We start from the raw sequence: 21,884 nt of genomic DNA on the forward strand, positions 1-21,884 counted from the left end.
AGAGCCAAACAAATGTTAGGTATTGTTATTCCCTCCGTACCAAATAATGACTCTGTGACCCATAGGGCCCCTGTTCTCCTTCAGTAGACATACCCCATCATCAAGAAAAAGCCTTTCTATTATCAACAAATATTTAGTGAGCATCCTGTCTGCACCCAGAGTCTTCTAGGCAACACAGAGGGATTGAATAAGAAGTGTTTGCCACCTGTGCAGTGTTGGTGACTCCTAAACTTGATGTCAGCCTCATTCCACTGCCGCCTAGCTCTGGGATGCTGACCAAATCACCTCACCACTTTGGGCCTCACAATACTTGCTGTACAACGAGAAGTCTGAGTGACATTGGCTGTTTTCAAGCTCAAGTTTGAAGGGGTTCTGAAGCTATTGTATTGAATTTCATTATTAGAAGTGAACTTTAAGCTATTTATAAATCGGTGGAAACACACACACTCAAATGTATTGTGCGCAAATATTAGCACGTTAGACCCTTTAAGTTGACTCCATGTTGATTTTAAAAGAAGAAAATGCTGTGACTTTGAACTCATGAAATTCTTTTAATAATATATTGCTTTCATGTCTTACATATTGGAGTCTCCTAAAAAATTTTCTTTAAAAAATGAAATATACTGATAAAAAGAAGTTTAAAAATCACTAAGCTGGATCACCTCTTTGGCCTTTTCACATTCTCTAATTCTCTAATTCAGTGGATGAATGCAGAATAGAATCCGAACCTTCAAAGAGAATGCAATACTCTTGAGAAGATAATAAGCAAAGTATGATGAGATACAGCACATGGCAATTGTGCTAGCTATCTTCCTTTTTTACAGTGTTATCTGTGCACATGGTTGCCTTGAATAAAACCTATATTTCCCAATCTCCTTGTATCTTGGTGTGGCCACATGACCAAGTTCTTTCTGGCCAGTGGGGTTGTAGATAGGAGTGGCAGGTGTGTGCATATATGCCTGTGAATGCACACACGTACACAGTTCTCAGTAAGCGCAGTTAAAGAGAAGAAATTTGTCCTCTTTTGCCCTTCTCTCCTTTCTGCTGGTTAGAACATAGACCTCATGGTTGGAGCTATAGCAGCCACTTTGGCCCATGAGTTAGAAGTACGTGTTGAGGATGGCAGAGCAATAAAATAGATGTTGACTCCGGATGACAGTGGACCAGCTACCTGGACATTCACATTAGTGAGAAATCAGTATCCATATGATTTAAACCACTGTTATTCAGGGACTTCTGCCACTCACAGCCCCAACTAATCCTAACTAATACAACAACCTATCATTATGTACTTAACTTCCCTAAGGAGCTATAAGCTTTCTGCCATCCTATCCTCTTGAGGCCATGAAATGTGATCCTTATTTGTGCTTTTTCTACAAGCCATCATTAGTTCATATGAGTGAAAAATGACTCTCAGAGCTGGTTCTTCCCCCTGGGTGCTTCTCTAAGCCTTAGCTCCCATGAGTGCAAAATGGGAATAATAATTCCAGTCTAACAGGATTGTTATGGGGAGGGATGGCGTGAAGAAGTCATTTGATTTAAGCCTTAACATCACAAAGGGTTTCACATTATTTCCATGTGAGGTTTTATCTCTGTCACAGCAATACTCGACAGGCTGGCAGACATCCATCCAACAGCTCCAGTCTGCATCCTGTTACCATATACAGAGAGAGAGAGAGATGTATAGATAGATATGTAGATACATCTATCTCTAGCTAGATACAAGAAATGGATAGATATAGATGTCTATACTTATGATGAATAAAGGAGAGAAAGAGAGAGAAAGATCTATATCTCCCATATATACCTTAGGGCCAGGAGCAAATTTAGTGTACAGTTAATTAACAGAAGCTTCGGAGTCCCACCCTCATGCAGACCCTTGCAAAGGCCCTGGGAGGAGCCCTTGCGATGTGTTCACATGAGCAAATGTGTTTATAAAATGTGCAAAAGTAAGCAATTTTAGACTGAGTTGGTTAAGACCTCTCTCTCGTTCCACTCTGACTTCGATGGTACAGGAATGACTGCAGGTGTCTTGGGGATTCAGCTAAGGAAAAGCTGAGTTGGTGATACATTTTGTTGGATTTTGCAGGGTATATTTGTATGGTCCATGATCCTGTGAGTACGTACTACTGGTGGTCCTCGTGTTGAAATGGCTGCCAGGAGTTCTCTTAATATCATCGATTTATGGAGTCATTAAGAATAATATGAGAAAAATGTAATAAAGTTGTTCCCAAATTTGACAAAATTTGGAAGCATCTGTATGTCCTGGGAGAAACTAATCAACCTTTCTGTGCCTCAGTTTCCTCATCCATGGCATGAAGATTATAGACTGTACTTTATAGCGTTGTTGTGAAGACTACATGCGTTCATTTAAGTGAAGCATTATCAACATGGGCCTGACCTCAGTGAATGCTACCATTGTTATTATCATCCTGAAACTAGGAGAGTTTTCTAGCTGCTGCCCCCTTGGAGCCCAAGAAGTACCAATCCTGTTCTTGAAGTTCTCCACTGAGTGCCTCTTCTAAGTACTATTTAAAAACCAGTCCTGGCCAGGCATGCTGGCTCACCCCTGTAATCCCAGCACTTTGGGAGGTTGAGGAGGGCAGATCACCTGAGGTCAGGAGTTTGAGATCAGCCTGGCCAACATGGTAAAACCCCTTCTCTACTAAAAATACAAAAATTAGCCAGGTGTGGTGGTGGGTGCCTATAATCCCAGCCAGCTATTTGGGAGGCTAAGGCAGGAGAATTGCTTGAATCCAGGAGGCAGAGGTTGCAGTGAGACGAGATGGTGCCACTGTACTCCAGCCTGGGTGACAGAGCAAGACTCCGTCTAAAAAAAACTAAAATATAAAATAAAAGCCAGTGCCTCTTGTTATTGAAATGTCCCTGAACTGCAACATGCAGCGCCACAGGTACAGAGGAAAGAGCTTAGGAACAGTCCCCCAGCTCCAGCATACCTGAAGCATCACAACCTTTCCCTGAGCACCTCACAATACAATTCGACACAGCTGGAGAAATCACTGGGCTTGATTGTTCTGCAGATCCACTTGCGTCTCTAGGAAAGAACATGAGTGTTTCCACTAAACGTGAAACAATCACCACATGGGTACGTCTTATTTGCTTAACATAGTGATACGTCAGGGCTCTCCCTTAACTCACGACACACATTCCATTCCACCACATCCAGCTTTTCATTTTTAAAAACTATAGATCCCCATGTAGCAAAAGAAACACCAGGAACTATGGTCATAAAAATGACAATGTACAAGAGCGGCTGGCCGGCTCCTTCCTGTTGTAGAGACTTGATGGTTTACACCCGTTCACAAGAGAAATGCCGGAACAGCTCTTTCTCCTTAAACATGTAACTGTTAGCCCAAGACTTGCCGATGGATAGAACAGAAAGAAAAGAAACGCATTTGAGAAATCGTTTAGAAGGTGGAAACAATAAGGTTTTCTCATTGATTGGATGTGGAGTCGGGTGTTGACGAACAAGAAGAGACCTGGTGAGAAGCCCCGTGCCCTGATGTCTAGCCCACTGCTCTGCCAGCTATGCCACTTGGCCCCTAGGAACGCTGAGTTTCTTTCCAACCAAGTAACGTCTCCTCCTCCTAACCCTGCAGTAGTCAGAACAGCCTCTGAGGGGCTTGTATCATTTTCATCAATTGTCATGAGCCAGTAGTTATGCCTGGATCTGTCCTGGTGGGTATGAAAAGGTGTTATATGAGCAAGAAGTTGTCCTGCCAGCACTGTCTGAGGTGTGCCTTCTGGGCAGAAGTGTGATCTGTGGTCAGGGCAGAGAAGACACCCCCTCCACTCTAGAAGGAACCCATGACCCAGCTGTGCCTCTGCCACAGCCGCCAGCCGAGGAGCTGACTAAATGGTGTTGAAGCAAACAGTTTACCTGCCTGCAGGATCTGGCCCATGCAGAATTAACTAATGAGACTCTTCCTATAGGCCTCTCTCAGGCCAAATTCCTGGGCACTGCTGGCCGTCCCGCTGCCAGAGATGGATTAGAGTCCCCATCGGAGCAGCATATGTCTTCTGTGGCATTTCTTTTATTTTTGCATATACACACAAGCATGCCCTCCACTGCCATTTGATTGGAGCGCTGTACCATGGCTTTTTCAAAACAACAGCTAGCAGAGAAAGGGTATTTAAAAAGGACTGTGAACGCTCTTACCTAGAAATTCATCTCTGGGGAGGGTAGAACACTTAAGACACTGAATTCAACCAAAGTTTGGTGGCGCCAGCGATGTACAGTGTGCCGTGCTGGGCCCTGGGAAGGTGCCACAAAATGGTAGAATTGCATGCTTTAACGGAATTGACTACATTTCAGGTGGTTGGCTCTGTCCTTGTGATAAAACCCAAGCTATGCCTCTGAAACATTGGGACTGTCCATTATCCAACCTGCGACACATGTATGGAAATTTTTTTCCAATATAGGATTTTTCCATTGTCTTTATTTTTTTTTTAAAGATCTTGTGATGCCCAGATAGTTACCAAAATAACCAGTGGCCACACATCTGGGAGTCCAAACAGACACAGGAAAAATACAGCAGAAGGGGAAGATCCACGAAAACAGGAAACGTGGAGAGGAGAGTAAAAAGATGTCAAAACAAACGCAGCCTGGGCGGGCAGAGGGAGGAGGCCAGCAGAGAGGCCACCAGCTCAGCTGCGGGCACGAGTTCCTCAGGAGTCTTCAGAGAATTGCAGGGTGACGTAGGCCCTGGCCCACACAAAAGGACCCTGGCCTCTTCACCTCTGTTTTACACATAAAGTCATGGCCTCCTTCAAAACTAAATAACAGCCACGCTACCGACTTCCTTGTGCAGGCAGGTTTCCCAGCCCCCAAACATCAGCAGACCTGGAGTGACAGACAAGTAGCACACGGGATGCAGGTGCAAGGCCTGGCTCTACCTCGACCCGGCCTCCTCACATGCCCCATTCATCTCCTGCATCCCTGTACCTCTGCACCGGCACTGGCCAGGCCCATTCATACTGGTGGCTCAATTCACCATTGACCCATCCGAACTAAAATGGCTTTGACCCCATCACCCAATACTCTTACCACACCACTTTCATCTCTTGATCTAGGTTTTCAGTCCCAAAGATGAAAAGTACTCACGCACAGCTGAGAGGGCCAGCACGAGGAGACCCCTCTGGCACAGAGTGGGCGCCCAGTGTTGTTGATTAACTCATAAACCAGCAGAACTTTAAGACTCAGCAAGGGACCTAGAATTCACCAAGTCCCACCTTCTTCTTGAATATGAATCCTCCATAAATCACAAAATCAACAGATAGAAAAGTTTTAGCTCACAAGTCTCCTGTGCCAGGACATTGGCAGTCAGAAAGGGGCACTGGCTCGCCTCCAACCATGTACAATGCAATAGCTAAATGCTTATTTCTCTCTTTATTTTTTTTTTAACTAACAAAAGCCAACTATCACCACCTCTTCACTCTTCCTTCTTTCATGCACCAGGATAAAACGGAAGCTTCTCTTTCTGCTTTTCCAGTAGATTCGCTGGGTTGTAAATGGCTCAGCAGAAATCTGATCTCCTCTTACTTTAGTGATCACCTTCAGTGCCATGAAAGGTTCTGGTCACCTTTAGCCCCCAGTGCCATGAAAAGTTCTCCTTCTAGGAGAAAATGAAGACATTTAAACCCAAGAGCTGGTCACTCAAACCATGGAGTCCTTACCCTTCACCTTCTCAAGAAAAGTAGTGATCATGGGGAGCAAAGTGGACAGCACCCTGCTCCCGTGAGTTTGTGGAAGTTTCCTTCTCATGTTTCAAGGTGGTTTTTACCTTGTACAAGTAAAAGAAGAAGGAGCTCAGGGTGGTTCTCTATTGTTCCAATGATCATACTCAGTTTCCACACCAACTTCCCTACCCCTGAGCCCAGGGGGAGGCGGGGGCATTGCTCACCATCAGTCACCAAGATCAATGAGCCTTTGACAACACTGATTGCACAGGGTCTAGACTAGGGGCTGTACAGAGGGGAGATTCTCTCAGGGAGCTGCTGGTGTAAGCCACAGACATCCAGCCACCTGTCTCAGGCACTGTAAGCTCGTTGTTCACATCTCTTTCTTCCCTACTAGACTCCAACAGAACACTGGTTGAATTCTCTGATATCCCAGTACCCAGCAATAAATGTTTATTTGTGCTAAAGAAATACCAACCTGAGACACATACAGAGAAGCCAGTCGGTTATGGCGTTTCCAGAGAGAAGGTCAGTAACCCAACATGGAAATGAGGGGAAATAAACCCTTTCGGAACTAAAATCTTGAGTCTGTATCACAGATGGATGGGAGGGGAGATGGGAATAGGTTTCTCCTGTATCCCATGGGAATCTTTTTCTTTGGGCTGTTTAAAGTAATGGCTAAGGAGCCAGGATGGACACAATGCCCAGTGTGAATGGGCTTCCATCTCTCCGGTGCCCCTGCGGGAGGCCCTCCGCCAGGCTGGTGGAAAGGTCTGTGGCAGGAGCTTTTCCGCACAAAGCGACCTCCCTCTTGAACCCTTCTCACTTCAGGTTTCTTTGAGAGGGTGCCAAGATTTCACTTGCCGGCTCAGAGAGCAGCTCCTTCCTATGTGAAAGGCAGGGTAGGAGGAGCTTTGCCTGTGTGACTGGGAGGGGCTGGGGGGGGGCCCAACGGTGAGACCCCAATAGAAGAAGGACCCCGGACAGCTGTCTGCCAAGGCACAGAAGAATGTCTCTCTTACTTTACGAGAAAGAAAACAAATAAACAAACAAAAAGATCTAAGGAAATGGGAAAGAAAGGTAACCATGGAGCTTTTTCCAAGGAGCCTAAGACAGCAATCTCTGCCAGCCGGGAAAGTTCGGCTTTGTTCTGATGAAGGGATATGAGGCTTATTTGGACCAGAAAAAAAAAATCAACTGAATAATCAGATGCCTCTGGACGGGCTACAGAAGGCTCTATCTGGTGGTGTCCATTCTGCCTGCTGGCTTCCTGCAGAGATGAGAGCCTCCCCCAAGACAACTGCCATTCTCCAAAAGTTGAGTTCTTGGCATGGAGCTGGGGCCCTCATGATAAGGGATTAGATGGTCTGGGGCCTGGTCTGGCCTTCTTCTCCCTGCCAGCTCCACATGGAATTAAAATGCCCAGAGCCTAGCTGCTCACCCAGAACCTGCGCCTCACTCCACTTTCCACTCCCAATAAACCTGTGACTCCATGGGTCCCCTGAAGTTGGAAATAGGATCAAGGTCGTCAGGAGATGCCTCGCTGAGTTTTCTGGGAGAAAAGAGTTGTTCGATGGTAAGACTGAGGAAAATAATAAGCCCCAAGATGAATTTAATTTCCTTTTATTTCAGTCCTGGAAGTTCCAAAAAAAGAATAATTTGATTTATTTTGTTATAAAATAAAATCAAGGTGATATGCTAACCAGCAGAAAAGAACGTCTTCACTTCTCTGAAGAAAGCTACCCCTAACACCATGCCCTGGTTAGGGGGCTTGGGGCTGGAGAGGAAACTCTGAACAGCTGGCGTCTTGACTTATATAATACGCACTTTAAAAGGGCATGAGCAAACCTGTGCGACCCTCTGTTTACTCGGCTCCCAGAAAAACCAGTTAACCCGTGTCCATGCTCTGAATAGGGATCACCCTAGCATTTCACTCCATATTTAAGCCATTGTGGGGTCCTCCCCTTCTCTCGTCCCACTTTTCTCACACTGCTGAGACCTCCCAGTGGTTCCTACCCCCACCCAAAGGACTATACAGAAATATAAAGCTGACTTTACAGATGTATGTGTGTGTGTGTGTGTGTGTATATACACACACACACACACACACATATATATATATATGTGTGTGTGTGTGTGTGTGTGTGTGTGTGTGTGTGTAATGGCTTACTCTTAGCTCCCACTAGGTTGACAGAACATAGATGATGAATTCAGGAAAAGAAGTGTCTTTCCTATCTACAAAGTCAGTATCAAACTCATCCAACCAATGAGGAACAAACTTAGAAAAGTGAATTGGGGCCGGGCACGGTAGCTCACGCCTGTAATGCCAGCACTTTGGGAGGCCGAGGCGGGTGGATCACGAGGTCAAGAGATCAAGACCATCCTGGTCAACATGGTAAAACCCCATCTCTACTAAAAATACAAAAAATTAGCTGGGCACGGTGGCACGTGCCTGTAATCACAGCTACTCAGGAGGCTGAGGCAGGAGAATTGCCTGAACCCAGGAGGCGGAGGCTGCGGTGAGCCGAGATCGCGCCATTGCATTCCAGCCTGGGTAATGAGAGCGAAACTCCATCTCAAAAAAGAAAAAAAGAAAAAAAAAAAGTAAATTGGGCAAAATGTCTTTGTAATTTAAGGATAACAACGGCCTACATTTTGACCTCCAGCAAATGTTGTTATGGCATCGCAGCATAGCAAAGCGACTTGGGTAACCTTTCAGAGTCCACCATTAATGTGGCAGGACACTTAGGCAGCATTAGATTTCAGAAATAATTTGTTTAAACAACAAAAATGTCTGCATCCCTATTGAAAGCCAGATAGAAATGTAGATGGGGATATGGAGTTGAAATATTCAGGCAATGTTTCCCTGCTCTCAAGAAACCTACCTTCTAACATGGACTACAGCTACCACACATGTAAATTTAAAAAATAAATAATACTATAAAAATAAATTTTAGTTATTAGGAAGAGTTATAATAAAAATGTAGTAGCAAGAATCAGGTGGGGTGAACAGGTGACCATCAGCTAAACTTTGGTGGGCAGAGCTGGCCTCTTGAGGACATGGGACTGATGAGGAGACACGACTGATGAGACGATCAAGACTTGGAAAGATCTGGGGAAGCGATTGTCCGGCAGAGGGAACAGCAAAGCAAAGGGAGGCGGGATGGAGAAATGTCAGAACAAACCTGGGTGAATCCGCTTAGCCAATTACTTTTCAGTTTCAGTACTGGAAAAGTTACCTCTCTAAATGCTTTTTCTTCCCAAACAGAAATCAATTATAATAATTTATTTCCCAATTTCTTTCCTGTCAGTGCCTCTTGTCTTGTACTGAACCTTCCCCTCCCTCTTCCCACCCCACCCCCAAAATACACACACGCACACCCACAGGCACACACCCATGCACACCCACAGGCACACACACATGCACACCCACAGGCACACACACGCACACATACACAGGCACACACACGCACACCCACAGGCACACACACAGGCACACCCACAGGCGCACACACGCACACACACAGGCACACACACAGGCACACACACACGCACACCCACAGGCACACACAGCTAGTAGCTAGTAGCAATGCAGCAACTTCACAGAGAAAATGAAGTTCCATCTTCGAGACCTTAAGACCACCCGCAAGTCGGGCACATGACCAAAGACCTGAGTGGAATGTGTGAGTCAGAGGCCCCATGGCTGGAGGGACATGCCACAGTGCCAGAGAAAAGAGAAGGGAGCGTTTGTGAGATTGCTCTGCGTGGTTTGGTTTCTTCTTCCCTGGTTGTGTATGAACAACACTGATTAATACTGTGCTTTTTTTTTTTAATGGATTAAGAGTTAGTTTGAGGCAAGGAAGGTATCCCTGTGGTTAGAAAATAGAGCTTCTTTCTTTCTTTCTTTTCTTCCCCATTTGAGCAGCTCCTCCCTCCTCCTCCCTCCAATCTAGGGCTCACACCCCCGCACTGCAGGCCTGTGCAATCTTCCCATTTCCTGCATTTCATGTGAAGGAGCATTCAAGAGTTGGACAACAAGGGTTTAATTCAACTTGACCATCTTCTCAAAAAAGAAAATTTAAAAAAAAAGAAAAAGAAAAAAGAGGAAGAACAAAAGTTGGGAGAGGCCAGACTAAATGGATATGATCTGAATGCATATTTGTGTTACAACTAATACAACCAGCATCAGAGAGGGACCAAGATCAAATAAATGGTAAAACCTGACAAAGAGAAGAATAGATGGTATGTGGAGCCATCTGTTTTGGAGGACACCCAAATCTGTCTGAATCTGTGAGGCCAAACTACCAGCTATTCTAAGACACCCCATTCCAAGAGTGGCCTAATGCGTATCTACACAATCAGTTTCTCTCACCATCACTTTGGCTGCAACTTTTTTGTGCAATTAAGTAATTTATTCCTTTCTTCAGCCTCCTGATTCTAATGAATCCGAGCCACAAACAAGCCTCAGTTGCTCGTATTCAAGGCGTCTGATTGCATCTGGCAGTGATTGCTGCAAATCCTGAAGAGGAAACAGGGAAGGGAAGCATATTGTTTGGGGGGGTAATAGGTGAAGACCTGCCTCTCTTGACCTATAATACATTAGTGTCAGTGAACATTTGGCAGCCTTCAGATGATTAGCAATGAAGATGAATCAAGCAAAAAAGAGGTAGAAATCTGCCTCATCTGAATCACCAGAACTGCATACATTTGCATGCTGATTAGCTGTTCTTTTGTCTGTGTTCCTAATTATTATGACACATTATGTCTTCATCATGCAAGATTCTGATCTGTCTTGTTCAAAATGCATGTAGAAAAAAGTGCTGTTTATTGATTCAACATGTAACTTTTATTTTTATGTTTGCTTTAATTAAATACATATTTGATTGCCTTTGACTGCTGTCTTTTTTTTTCTTTTTTCTCTTTTTTTTTCTCTTATTTATTTCGTCTTGTTGACAAACACACAGGTAACCTTCCTCTATCACGCTCAGATCATTTGGTGCTCACAGTCTCTCTTCCCCCTCTGCCTCTCGCTCTCTCTCAGGTGCTCACTTTTATTTTCTTGAATGGGCAAAACAGAAGAGGAAAAGAAAACAAAACAGCATCCCTAGTAACACTGAAGATGAGGGAGCTGAGGGGTGGGAAAAGCCCTGAGGACGGAGGGGAAATGGCCAGTCTTAACAAGAGCAAACAAATGTTTCTGACTCTGGAGAAGGGCTTTCCAGGGGAACACGGCAGCAGAAGGGGGTGGAAGATAACACGATCCTGTGAAGAAAGAGGCCCTCTGTCATTCCCAGTTGTCTTCACACCTTACTGATGACCACGGTTTGCGAGCAGAACAGGAATATGCCTGTCTCCCAGGTCAGACCTCCAGTTCTCCCGCAGGGCCCCGTAGCGCTGACGGAACTTCCAGTAAGGAGGGGGCCTGCTTTTCCAGCGGACTCTTCTTAGAGCCACTTCCTTCCTCTTTCCCAGAAGAGGAAGTGGTAGGGGAAACTTACCATCTACCTGTGCCAGACCCCACAGGCCTCCCAGAGCAGTGGAGAATCCAACATCTCCAGGGTCAAGGGCACCAGAGAGAGAACTCTGAGAGGAAAACTTCCCCAAAAGATGCAAAGTGCATGGCCCGGGTACCCTACAGCCTGCTGGGGCTATTCCCTGCAAACCACTGCGGATTCTTTCAGTAGGAGGGTGGAAGGCAGCGTGGGCAGCAAGGGAAAGGTATTTGTTTCTGCAGGTTACAGCCAACCCAAGCCCTGCCGTCCTTATCACCCTCCACCCAGGGATATGCTAAACAGCTGTAGTTAGCACCAAGCTATTTGGACAATCCAATCAACACACTTAGAAAGCGAAAGAGGAAGGGCCGGATGCCGGAGTAATTGAGTGCGCTGAGGGTCCGTCGATGCTCAGAAAGAAAGCGGGGGCCCAACCAAATGCAAATGGCTCCTCGCTGAAGAGGCATAATGCCCACCGCTCTTCCCTGCTAATGGGCAATGATTGGCTGGAAATGTAATCAACAGCTCTGCCCCCAACATCTATCCCTACAGTGAGGGATGATGGAAATCCATATTCATGAGGGCAGGCCGGCACTGTTTACTGGGTGCAGAAAGCGGGCAGGGCTGGCCTGGGTGAGATCGAGGTCCTCGAAGAGCGATAATGAGGCTGGGAGCAGGGAAAACGGTACTGTTAAAGCCCCCACCCCACGGCAGCCCTCCCCTCACATATCTGCCCTCGCATGTGTACACATGTCCTCTGAACCTGAGACTCAAGAGAACTCTCAATGTGGCAAATCCATAATTCACCTAAGCAGAATGTCTAGCTGGGTGCCGCCATCTCACAGCTTCCTATGTGAAAGCACTCACTATCCCCCAGCCCCCTCCCCGCCAAGCCTGGCAAGATTAGTAGGAATAGAGATAAAGCAAATGGTAACAAAAGGTAGTACAGGTATAACACGGACATCTTGAAATCCATCTTGGAATTCCTCCATCATATGTTGGGTTATCTAAGCCCTTTTTTTAAAAAAGTGTATCAAGCATTACAGTGGGTTGAATAGTGTCTGTATTAGTATGCTAGGGCTGCCATAACAAAATACCACAGAGCAGTATTTTCCAATAGACCTACATTTATTTTCTCACAGTCTGGAAGCTTGGAGTCCAATATCAAGGACTTTCCATTCTGAGATCATGTCCTTTTTCTATCTTGGATGTTTAAATGCCCCACCTAAAATGAAATAAAGGCAGTAGGATATGGTAAGAATTATTCTCATTAATGCCCATTCTTAGCAAAATTAAAAGCTGACAATCTTCTGACTGGCCCCAATTAAAAAATAAAAATCCACAATCTGTTACTTCCTCCAAAAAGCTTCTCCACATTCCTCACTCCCTTAGTACTGATGCATAAATCTTAACATTTGATTTTGTACTCACTTACATTTGGCTCTATAATTGTGCTCTGATTCCAAATACACTGCAAGCTCCCAGAGACAAAGACCATGACTCTTACATCTTTTTATTTCTGCTTTTATAACACAGAGCAGTGAACTCAGCAGATGCCCAGTACATGCTAAATGAATGAATAAAAGAATAAACTGATAAAGTTAGTAAAAAGTTTCCCACAGAGGATTTTTAGGGTGATGGAAATATTCTGTATGATACTATAATGGTGGGTGCAAGTCAATAAACATTTGTCCAAACCCACAGAATGTACAACACCAAGAGTGAACCCCTATGATGATGATGGTGATGATGATGATGATGATGATGATGATGATGTGTTGACGTAGGTTCATTGATTGCAAAAAATTTGTCACTCTGGTGGGGGATATTGATGATGGAGGAGACTATGCATGGATAGGGTCATGGGGTAAATGAAAATATCTCTGTACCTGCCTCTCAAGTTTGCTGTGTGAACCTAAGACTGCTCTAAAAAAATAAAATCTTGAAAAAAGAACAACTCCCAACAAGTTTTCAATGGGCCCAGGAAAAAAGTAGGAATTTATAAAGGGGTAATAGGGACTTGATAGCTTCCATGGTCCCTTCCCACTCCAGCTGTCCAAAGTTCCTTAGCTTGTGCACGAACTATTGGGATGAGGAACAGGCACTAAATCAGTTGAAGTGATCATGGAAAGGGGGATGCCTTTGCCACAGGCCCAGCTAATTCGGAAGATTCTATACTGAAACTGGTCCAAGATGTGTGGCAGCTGGATACATCACCAGGATCCAACGGTTTCTCACCATCTTTGCCCCTGCCACCTTCATCCTTCAGCTGCATTCGTGCTTCCACCTCTGTGCTAGTCTGAATGATGGCCTCACAAAGATGTTCCCCGCCAAATCCCCAAAACTTGTGAATATGTTACCCTATGCAGCAAAAGGGACTTTGCAAATGTGATTAAGGATCTTAAAATAGGGAATGATCCTAGATTATGTGGGTCAGTCTAGTATAATCACAAAGGTCTCTATATGGGAAAGAGGAGGGTCAGAGTCAGAGAAGGCAATGGAATGACAGAAGCAGAAGTCAGAGAAAGAGATTTAAAGATGCTATTTTGCTGCCTTTGAAAATAGAGGAAGGAGTCCCAGCACAGTGGCTCATGCCTGTAATCCCGGCACTTGGGGAGGCTGAGGCGGGTGGATCACCTGAGGCCAGGAATTCGAGACCAGCCTGGCCAACATGGTGAAACTCCATCTCTACTACTACTACTACTACTACTACTAAAAAAATACAAAAAAATTTAGCCAGGCATGGTGCTAGGCAACTGAAATCCCAGTTACTTGGGAGGCTGAGGCAGGAGAGTCACTTGAACCCAGGAGGAAGAGGTTGCAGTGAGCCGAGATGGCACCATTGCACTCCATCCTGGGCAACAAGAACAAAACTCTGTCTCAAAAAAGAAAAAAGAAAGGAAGAACAAAACAAAAGGAAAGGAGAGAGAGGGAGGAAGGAAAAAAGGAAGGGAAGGGAAGGGAAGGGAAAAGGGGAGGGAAGGGGAGGGGAGGGGAGAGGAGGGGAGGGGAGGGGAGGGGAGGGAAGGGAAGGGGAGGGAAGGAAGAAAGGGAAGGGAAGGAAGAAACGGAATGGAGGAAGAAACCAGAAGCTGAGGAATTCTGGCAGTCTTTGGAAGGTGGAAAAGTCGAGAAAATTGACCCTTCTCTAGAGCCTTCAGAAGAAACACAAACTTGCTGATACCTTGATATTAAGACTTTGATCTTGAGAACAGTAAAATAGTAAATGAGTGTTGTTTTTAAGCTACTATATTTGGGGTAATTTGTTAATAGTGGCAATTAGAAGCTAATACACCCTCCTTACTGATCTCCCAGCTCTGCCCTTGTCTTCTGTGGTCTATTTCTAAAACAAAACCCAGAGTGATCCTTTAAAAACCTAAGTCACATTATGTACCTGCTCTGCCCAAAATCTTCCTATGGCACCCTATCTTATCATGAACTACAAAGTTGTTAAAATCTCCCACTAGGCCTACCTGACCTAGCCCTCGTAACGTTTTTCCTTTTCTGAGACCGAGTCTTGCTCTGTCTCCCAGGCTGGAATGCAGTGGCACCATCTTGGATCACTGCAACTTATACCTCCTGAGTTCAAGCAATTCTCCCTCCTCAGCCTCCTAAGTAGCTGGAATCACAGGCATGCACCACCACACCTGGCTAATTCTTGTATTTTTAGTAGAGATGGGATTTCACCATATTGGCCAGGCTGGTCTCAAACTCCTGACCTCAAGTGATCCTCCCACCTCAGCCTCCCAAAGGGCTGGAATTGCAGGCATGAGCCATTGTGCCTGGCCAGCCCTCATAACTTCTGAGTCTTTCTCTCCCACCACCGCCTCTCACTCATTCCACTCTGGCCCTATTGGCCTCCCTGGGGCCCTCGACATCCTTCTGTCTCAGGGCCTTCACACTTGCCTCTGTCTAGAAAGCTCTTTCTCCAGACATCCCACAGCTAGCTTCCTCAGCTCCTTCATGTCTTTGCTCAAATGGCATCTTCTCAGTAAGGCTTTCCTTAAATGTCCCATTTCAAACAGAAACCCCTTCCACTTCCTGTCTTTCTTCCCTACCTCATGTCTCTATGGCACTCAAACTCTCTGACATACTACATATCTTCCTCCCCGCTTATTTATTTCGTGTCTTCGATAGAATGCATACTTCATTAAGACTAGGATTTTTGTCTATTTTATCAGCAGCATCAAATCAGTGCCTGGCCCATAGTAGGTACTCAGTAAATATCTGCTAGAATTAATAAAGGATCACTCTGCCAGCCTTTCCCTATGGGAACAATACTAATATTGCTCCTAGGTCCCATGAAATGAGAGAACCAATACTGATAAGAACGACAATCGTATCAATCACGGATAGGTCACTGGGTGCTGACTAAGTGCTAGGCATTGTGGTAGGTGCTTTACATGGATTAACTCGGTTAACATCACAGTCGTTCTTCTCATGGGATCCTCAAGGGAACACCTCAAGGAGCAACAAAATTCAGAATACAGGGGGGAATTGCTGATTTCTGATTAAGATCTCAGATGATTCAGGGCAAAAGGGAGAAACTGTCTACCCAGAAAAACTGATACCATTACAGGAGCTTTGATAAAATAAGTTTGAGCCCATCGCCCTCTGAAAGGCTCTGAAAACTGTCTGGTCCATCATTGATGTGTAGTCAAAATTTGCTAATTAGGGTTTTTTTTTTTTACAGGAGATTCTAATATCACCTGCCAATATGGAGAAAGAGGACACAAGTTGAGAAATGGAGAAAACCTCACAAAAAATGGGCCTTCTGCTCAACACTCCACCCGTGTCCAAAGTCCCCAGGTCCTACCCACACCGTCAGGGGCCCAAATGGCACAGACTGGGCAGCTAAAACTGTAATGAGAAACAATATGGGAAAGGGGGCCGAAATGAAGATTAGGACAGGCTGCTCTAAAGGAGCCTGTACAATCTCTCGCTCCCCAAAGATTCACAGATGGAGAAATGTGCCTAACGCTGCATAAGTGAGTGAGGCTGAGGTCAGATAGGGTTAGCTCCCCATTCCTAACGCTACACTCATGGGTCTCATCTAGAAAATGCTTTCTAAAGCAACTTCACTCACTGGCCTGATGATCGGGGAGGGAGAAGAAAAGGAATCCCCGTAGAGGCTACATTAAGGGTGGGGATTTTCCTTTGTTTGCAATTGTAATCTCAGTAGTTGCTCCAGTCGATAAACAAACAAGTGAAAAGACTCAGTGAGGTGTAAAAATAGATTTGCACAGGGCAGACAACTGCGCATTCCATTTATTTACCTCTTCTAACAAACCAATACCTGGGGTGACATTTATTAATAAACGGCATTACCAGGTGCCTGATACGTGGCTCACAGAAATTAATTACCCAGCCCATGGTAAAACCATAACAAGCCTGCAGTGCTGTAACATTTGTGCTAATTGAAAATGAGATAAGTGCTGTGGGTGCAATTTGCATTCAATGCAGTGTATTAATTATCTGCAGTTCTCTTCGTGATAAATATACCTGACTGAATCACTCTCCTAATTTGCTGGGTAATAGAGTCGTAAGTGCATTCCCTTAGGTAACCAAGGGAAGGCTTTGAGTTGTAGGCAAGATGGAGGCCTTCTGCTTTTTCAGGTTCTTCAACCAGGTTAGCTCCAGTACTTTCCAGTGTTCTTAAAAATACAGTGAACTTGTTATACTCATCAAAACTCCCAGCCTCGTGCCCTTATCCTTCCCTCTTCATCTATCACACAGGCTGACTGTGCTACAAGCTCAGAGAGTGCTCAAAACATTAAGTTAGAGGGGCTATATTTCTATTTAATGACTCTACTGTACATGGAATATAATCTCTGCAAAGCAGGGCCTTTGGCTATACATTGCCCCCAATTAATTATGGATTTAATTGCATTAGGTTCTGAATGAACATGAATTGAAACTTGTATTACAATAACAATCAGGAAAACCCAGATTTAAAGATACCGGGCAGGTGCAGCAGATTAATGATTGAAGATGATGGTTTGGAGAGAGGGCTCAAATTAGGAGACGCAGAGATCTGATATGAGAGGCACAGCAAAGTTCCAGAGTTCCACCCAACAAGCAAGTCTGTCTTTCGAGAAGGAAAGCGTTAAATTCAGTGATTACGAACTGAAATTTCCCAACCACGCAGTGCTGGTACATCTGCGAAGTCTTCATCATTTCTTCAAAATTCTGGCAATGTGTTCGTCTTCCCTTCACACATTGTGCAGCATATAATAAGGGAAAGGTGACAATGGCATTAATAACAATAGTAACTATTACGAATTGAAAGCTGACCACATTTTCCCAGACCAGTCTATCATCGATGGGCATTCTGGGAAAATGTGGCACATATACACCATGGAATATTACACAGCAATCAAAAATGATGAGTTCGTGTCCTTTGTAGGGACATGGATGAATCTGGAGAACATCATTCTCAGCAAACTGACACAAGAACAGAAAATGAAACACCGCATATTCTCACTCATAGGCGGGTGAAGAACAATGAGAACACATGGACACAGGGAAGGGGGTACTACACACTGGGGTCTATTGGGGGGAATAGGGGAGGGACAGGGGGGAGTTGGGAAGGAATAGCATGGGGAGAAATGCCAAATGTGGGTGAGGGGGCGGAAGGCAGCAAAACACACTGCCATGTGTGTACCTATGCAACTATCTTATATGTTCTGCACATGTACCCCAAAACCTAAAACGCAATAAAAAATAAAAAATTAAAAAAAAAAAAAGCTGACCACATATCAGGGATCACACTAAGGACTTCATTTACATTATGTAAAGTAATTCTCTTCTTAGCTGTCTTCCTTGCCTACTCTGTCTAAAGAGCCTCCTTTCCTTCAACACATATCCAGTTACTCTGCATTATAGCACCTTGCTTGCTAATTTTTTTTCTTTTTTTTTGAGACAGTCTTGCTCTGTCACCCAAGCTGGAGTGAGGTGGTGCAATCATGGCTCACTGCAGCCTCCACCTCCTGGATTCAAGCATCAAGCTATGTAGCTGGGATTACAGGTGCCCAGCTAATTTTTGTATTTTTAGTAGAGATGGGGTTTCACCATGCAGGCCAGGCTGGTCTTGAACTCCTGACCTCAGGTGATCCACCCACCTCGGCCTTGTGTTGGGCTTACAGGCGTGAGCCACCACATCCAGCCACCTTGCTTGCTTCTTGTATGACACTTGTCCTAACTTCTAACTATCCTGCTGGTTGTTTACCTGAGAAATGTCTGAGCGTCCTTAATTAGCATGCAGACTCCTGGGGAGAGAGCCCTCGCCTGTCGGCTTCATCCCTACAACGGGCACTGATATGGTTTGGCTGTGTCCCCACCCAAAACTCATCTGGAATTGCCACATGTTGAGGGAGGGACCCAGTAGGAGGTAATTGAATCATGGAGGCAGGTCTTTTTTCTGCTGTTCTCATGATAGTGAATAAGTCTCATTAGATCTGATCGTTCTATAAGGGGGAGTTTCCCTGCACAAGCTCTCTCTTTGCCAGCTGCCATCCATATAAGACATGACTTGCTCCTCCTTGCCTTCCACTTGCTCCCCAGCCATATGGAACTGTAAGTCCATTAAACCTCTTTTCCTTCCCATCTTGGGTATGTCTTTATTAGCAGCATGAAAACAGAGTAGGAAATGCAACACATATTTGTGGAATGAATACAAATTTATTATAATTCCCCAAAATAAGGAGACCAAAACTCAATTTATGATGCAGTCCAGGCAGCACATCAAATTAATAAATTTACAAAGTATCTGAGACCACCTACAGCACTTCAGGAGGCCAGGAATCCTGCAAGACAAGGGCCTTTAGCCTAGATAATGCCTACCATGAACTTCCATCTACTTGCTAGAGGGAGGCTCTAATTTAGTTCTAAGCTAACAGTCCATAGGAAGAGGAAAGTACAGCTGTAAATATTCATAAGACAAAACAAACAAGGGGTCCAAAGGAAACAAAATGATGTCTGATACTCACACTGGAGAGAAATTTCTTCTGAGGACAAAGAAGACATTATTTGATGTTCAACTACACACTTGCAGTAAGGAAACAGCTGTTGGCCCACGGGCACTTTTGTGAATCAGAAAAGCACATCATTCTCCAGAAGAACATGGCCCCTGCCCTGCAGGTAGGCACAAAGCTGGCCAAGAGGCACCGAGGCTGGATTTTCTACCCTGCTTTCCCCGTGAGGCAGGTGCCTCTGTGTCATGCACAGCTGCCTGGGGCAGCCCTGCTCAGGGGATGCAGGTGACTGTTTCCTCCTAAAGCCCTTCGTGTTGAAGTGAAATCTGGTAAATCATCTCATGGAGACCCATGGGATGCGCTCCTGGCCCCCAGCTCTCAGTCCCCTGGTAGGTGCTACCACATCTGGCACAACTCTACTACTAGGTTATTCCTCAGTATGACCAACGATGGTGACTGCTGGGCTTCTCCTAAGAGAAAGGTTGTAGATTTCATTTTAGCTCAATGACCACACTCTTCATTGTGGGAAAAAGAACTGAACTTATTTAATATGGCACTTCCTACCTGCTATAGACTGAATGCTTTTGTCTCCCTCCCAAATTCATACATCGAAGCCCAACCCCCAATGTAACTATATTTGGAGATGGGGTCTTTATGGAAGTAATGAAGGTTAAGGAGGGTCGTCAGGGTGGACCCCTGAGCCCAGACAGGATCCCTGATAGGATTTGTGTCCTTGAGACGTGAGAGAGGTTGCGCCTTCTCTCTCTGCCATGTGCGGACAAAGTAAACAGGCAGCCATCTCCAAACCAAAAGAAGCTTCAGAGTGGACCTACCTTGCTGGCATCTTGATATTGGACTTCTGATATCCAAAATGTGAGAACTAAACATCTGTGATTTAAGGGTCTCTGTCTGCGGTGTTTTCTTACGGCAGCCTGAGCTGACTATGATACTGTTCTCAATATCAGTGATGCTGAGTGGCCCTGGGACATGGGCAGCTACAGGTGGAGAATATACAATAGGTAACTGAAGGTAAGGGCTAGGGAAAGGAGAAAAAGGCAAGCAGTGAATCAGAGAACGCCTTCTTCAGAAAGTTTTGTTTGAGAGCCTGTTATCTCAATTTACATGGACCCCAAATTACATTTGTATGTTAATATCTTATATTCTCAATACAGTAGCGAGGTTGATCTTTCTGAAATATAAGTCCATTTTATCGCTTCTCTGCTGGAAATTCACCAATGGCTCCCTTTCCCTCAGAATAAAAGCCCCAGTCTACTCTGGCTCCTGCAAGACACCCTCACCTGGCAGGCTCCTTCTCTGACGTCACCCCCCACACAATCTCCCCTTGGTTCACTCTGCCCCAGCCATGCTGGCTTTGTGTAGTTTCTCAGATAACAGCAAGCACATACCTACCACAGCACCCTTGCATTCCCTGCTCCCTGTGCCTGAAATTTATTTCCTCATTTCCTTTCTGTGTCTACTCCAATGTCACATTATTAGTGAGTCCCCCACAATCATTCTGCGTAAAATAACCCAGACCTACACACACACACACACACACACACACACACACTCTCTCTCTCTCTCTCTGTCTCTCTCTCTCTCTGCATGCCCTATCTTCCTTGTCCTGTTTTATTTTTCTCTGTAGCCATCCTCAGAACCTGACACTCTGTTTGTTCATTAATTTGTTCATCATCTGCCTCTCCCTAAATGAAAGCTTTACAACACCAGGAGCTTACTTGTTCTCTCTTATAACCCTAGCAGTTCCAGTAGTGTCTAGCACATAATAGACACTCAGTAACAATTTCTTAAAATCATCAGATTCACCAGAAAACATCTTTTAAAAATCATCCCGATTAGGTAATATAGTTATAATCTAGGCATGGCTTAACTTCCCTTGGCAATTATTCTCTTCCTCAGACTAAACACCCTACTTGAGTGGAAACTTACTGTACTAGTCCATTTCCACATTGCTATAAAGAACTGCCTGAGACTGAGTAATTTACAAAGAAAAGAGGTTTAATCAACTCCATTCAGCATGGCAGGGGAGGCCTCAGGAAACTTACAATGGTGGCAGAAGGGGAAGCAAGCACATCTTACATGGTGGCAGGTGAGAGAGGAAAGCAGGGGAAACTGCCACTTATAAACCATCAGATCTCATGAGAACTCAGTCACGATCACAAGAGCAGCATGGGTGAAACGCCCCAATATCCAATCACCTCCCGCCAGATCTCTCGCTCAACATGTGGGGATTATGTGGATTACATTTCCAGATGAGATTTGTGTGGCTACACAGAGCCTGATGATATCACTTCCTGAATAAAGAAGTAATGCCACCTTTGTCATAAAAATATAAGTATTTCTTAAATGAATTAAAAATGTGAACGAATATAAGGTAGCAGATAACAATGGTGAATGATATTTATGCTGGGCATTAAGCTAAAATCTTTACATATCAGGAACAGAGTTTAAAATACATTATCTCATTAGTTCTCACAATAACCATTTGAGGAAGGTATCATGATTCCCATTTTACAGATAAAAAAACTGAGGCTCATAGAGCAAGTTGTCTGTACAAGCCCTTAGGGGGCAGCAAGGAGTGAAGCCAGTCAGGACTTAAACTCAGGTCTGCCTGACTTAAAAGCCCATAACCACTCTCTCCCATATACTAATATAGATCTGAAAATTGGTGCTAATATCAAATATTAAAGTTTAACTGCAA

The 21,884-nt window shown here is 44.7% G+C and overlaps 1 protein-coding gene across 9 annotated transcripts in view; it reads right to left on the reverse strand.

The window, feature by feature from the left end:
- The window catches only part of RPS6KC1 (ribosomal protein S6 kinase C1), a 336,154-nt gene that overhangs the window by 58,022 nt on the left and 256,248 nt on the right, over positions 1-21,884 (reverse strand). Inside the window, exon 15 of one of the 9 annotated variants that reach the window (XM_035280947.3) lies at positions 12,311-12,417. The exons of 6 other annotated variants lie outside the window; for them this stretch is intronic. In XM_035280947.3, the coding sequence (XP_035136838.1) occupies positions 12,379-12,417 (39 nt within the window). In that variant the 3' untranslated portion in view covers positions 12,311-12,378. Of the gene's footprint in view, positions 1-12,310; positions 12,418-12,723; positions 12,760-21,884 lie in introns of those variants that run through there. 2 more of the 9 variants (XM_035280945.3, XM_078356593.1) reach the window with 2 other exon arrangements.

Source organism: Callithrix jacchus, chromosome 19 (assembly GCF_049354715.1).
Source record: "Callithrix jacchus isolate 240 chromosome 19, calJac240_pri, whole genome shotgun sequence".
Lineage (NCBI taxonomy): Eukaryota > Metazoa > Chordata > Mammalia > Primates > Cebidae > Callithrix > Callithrix jacchus.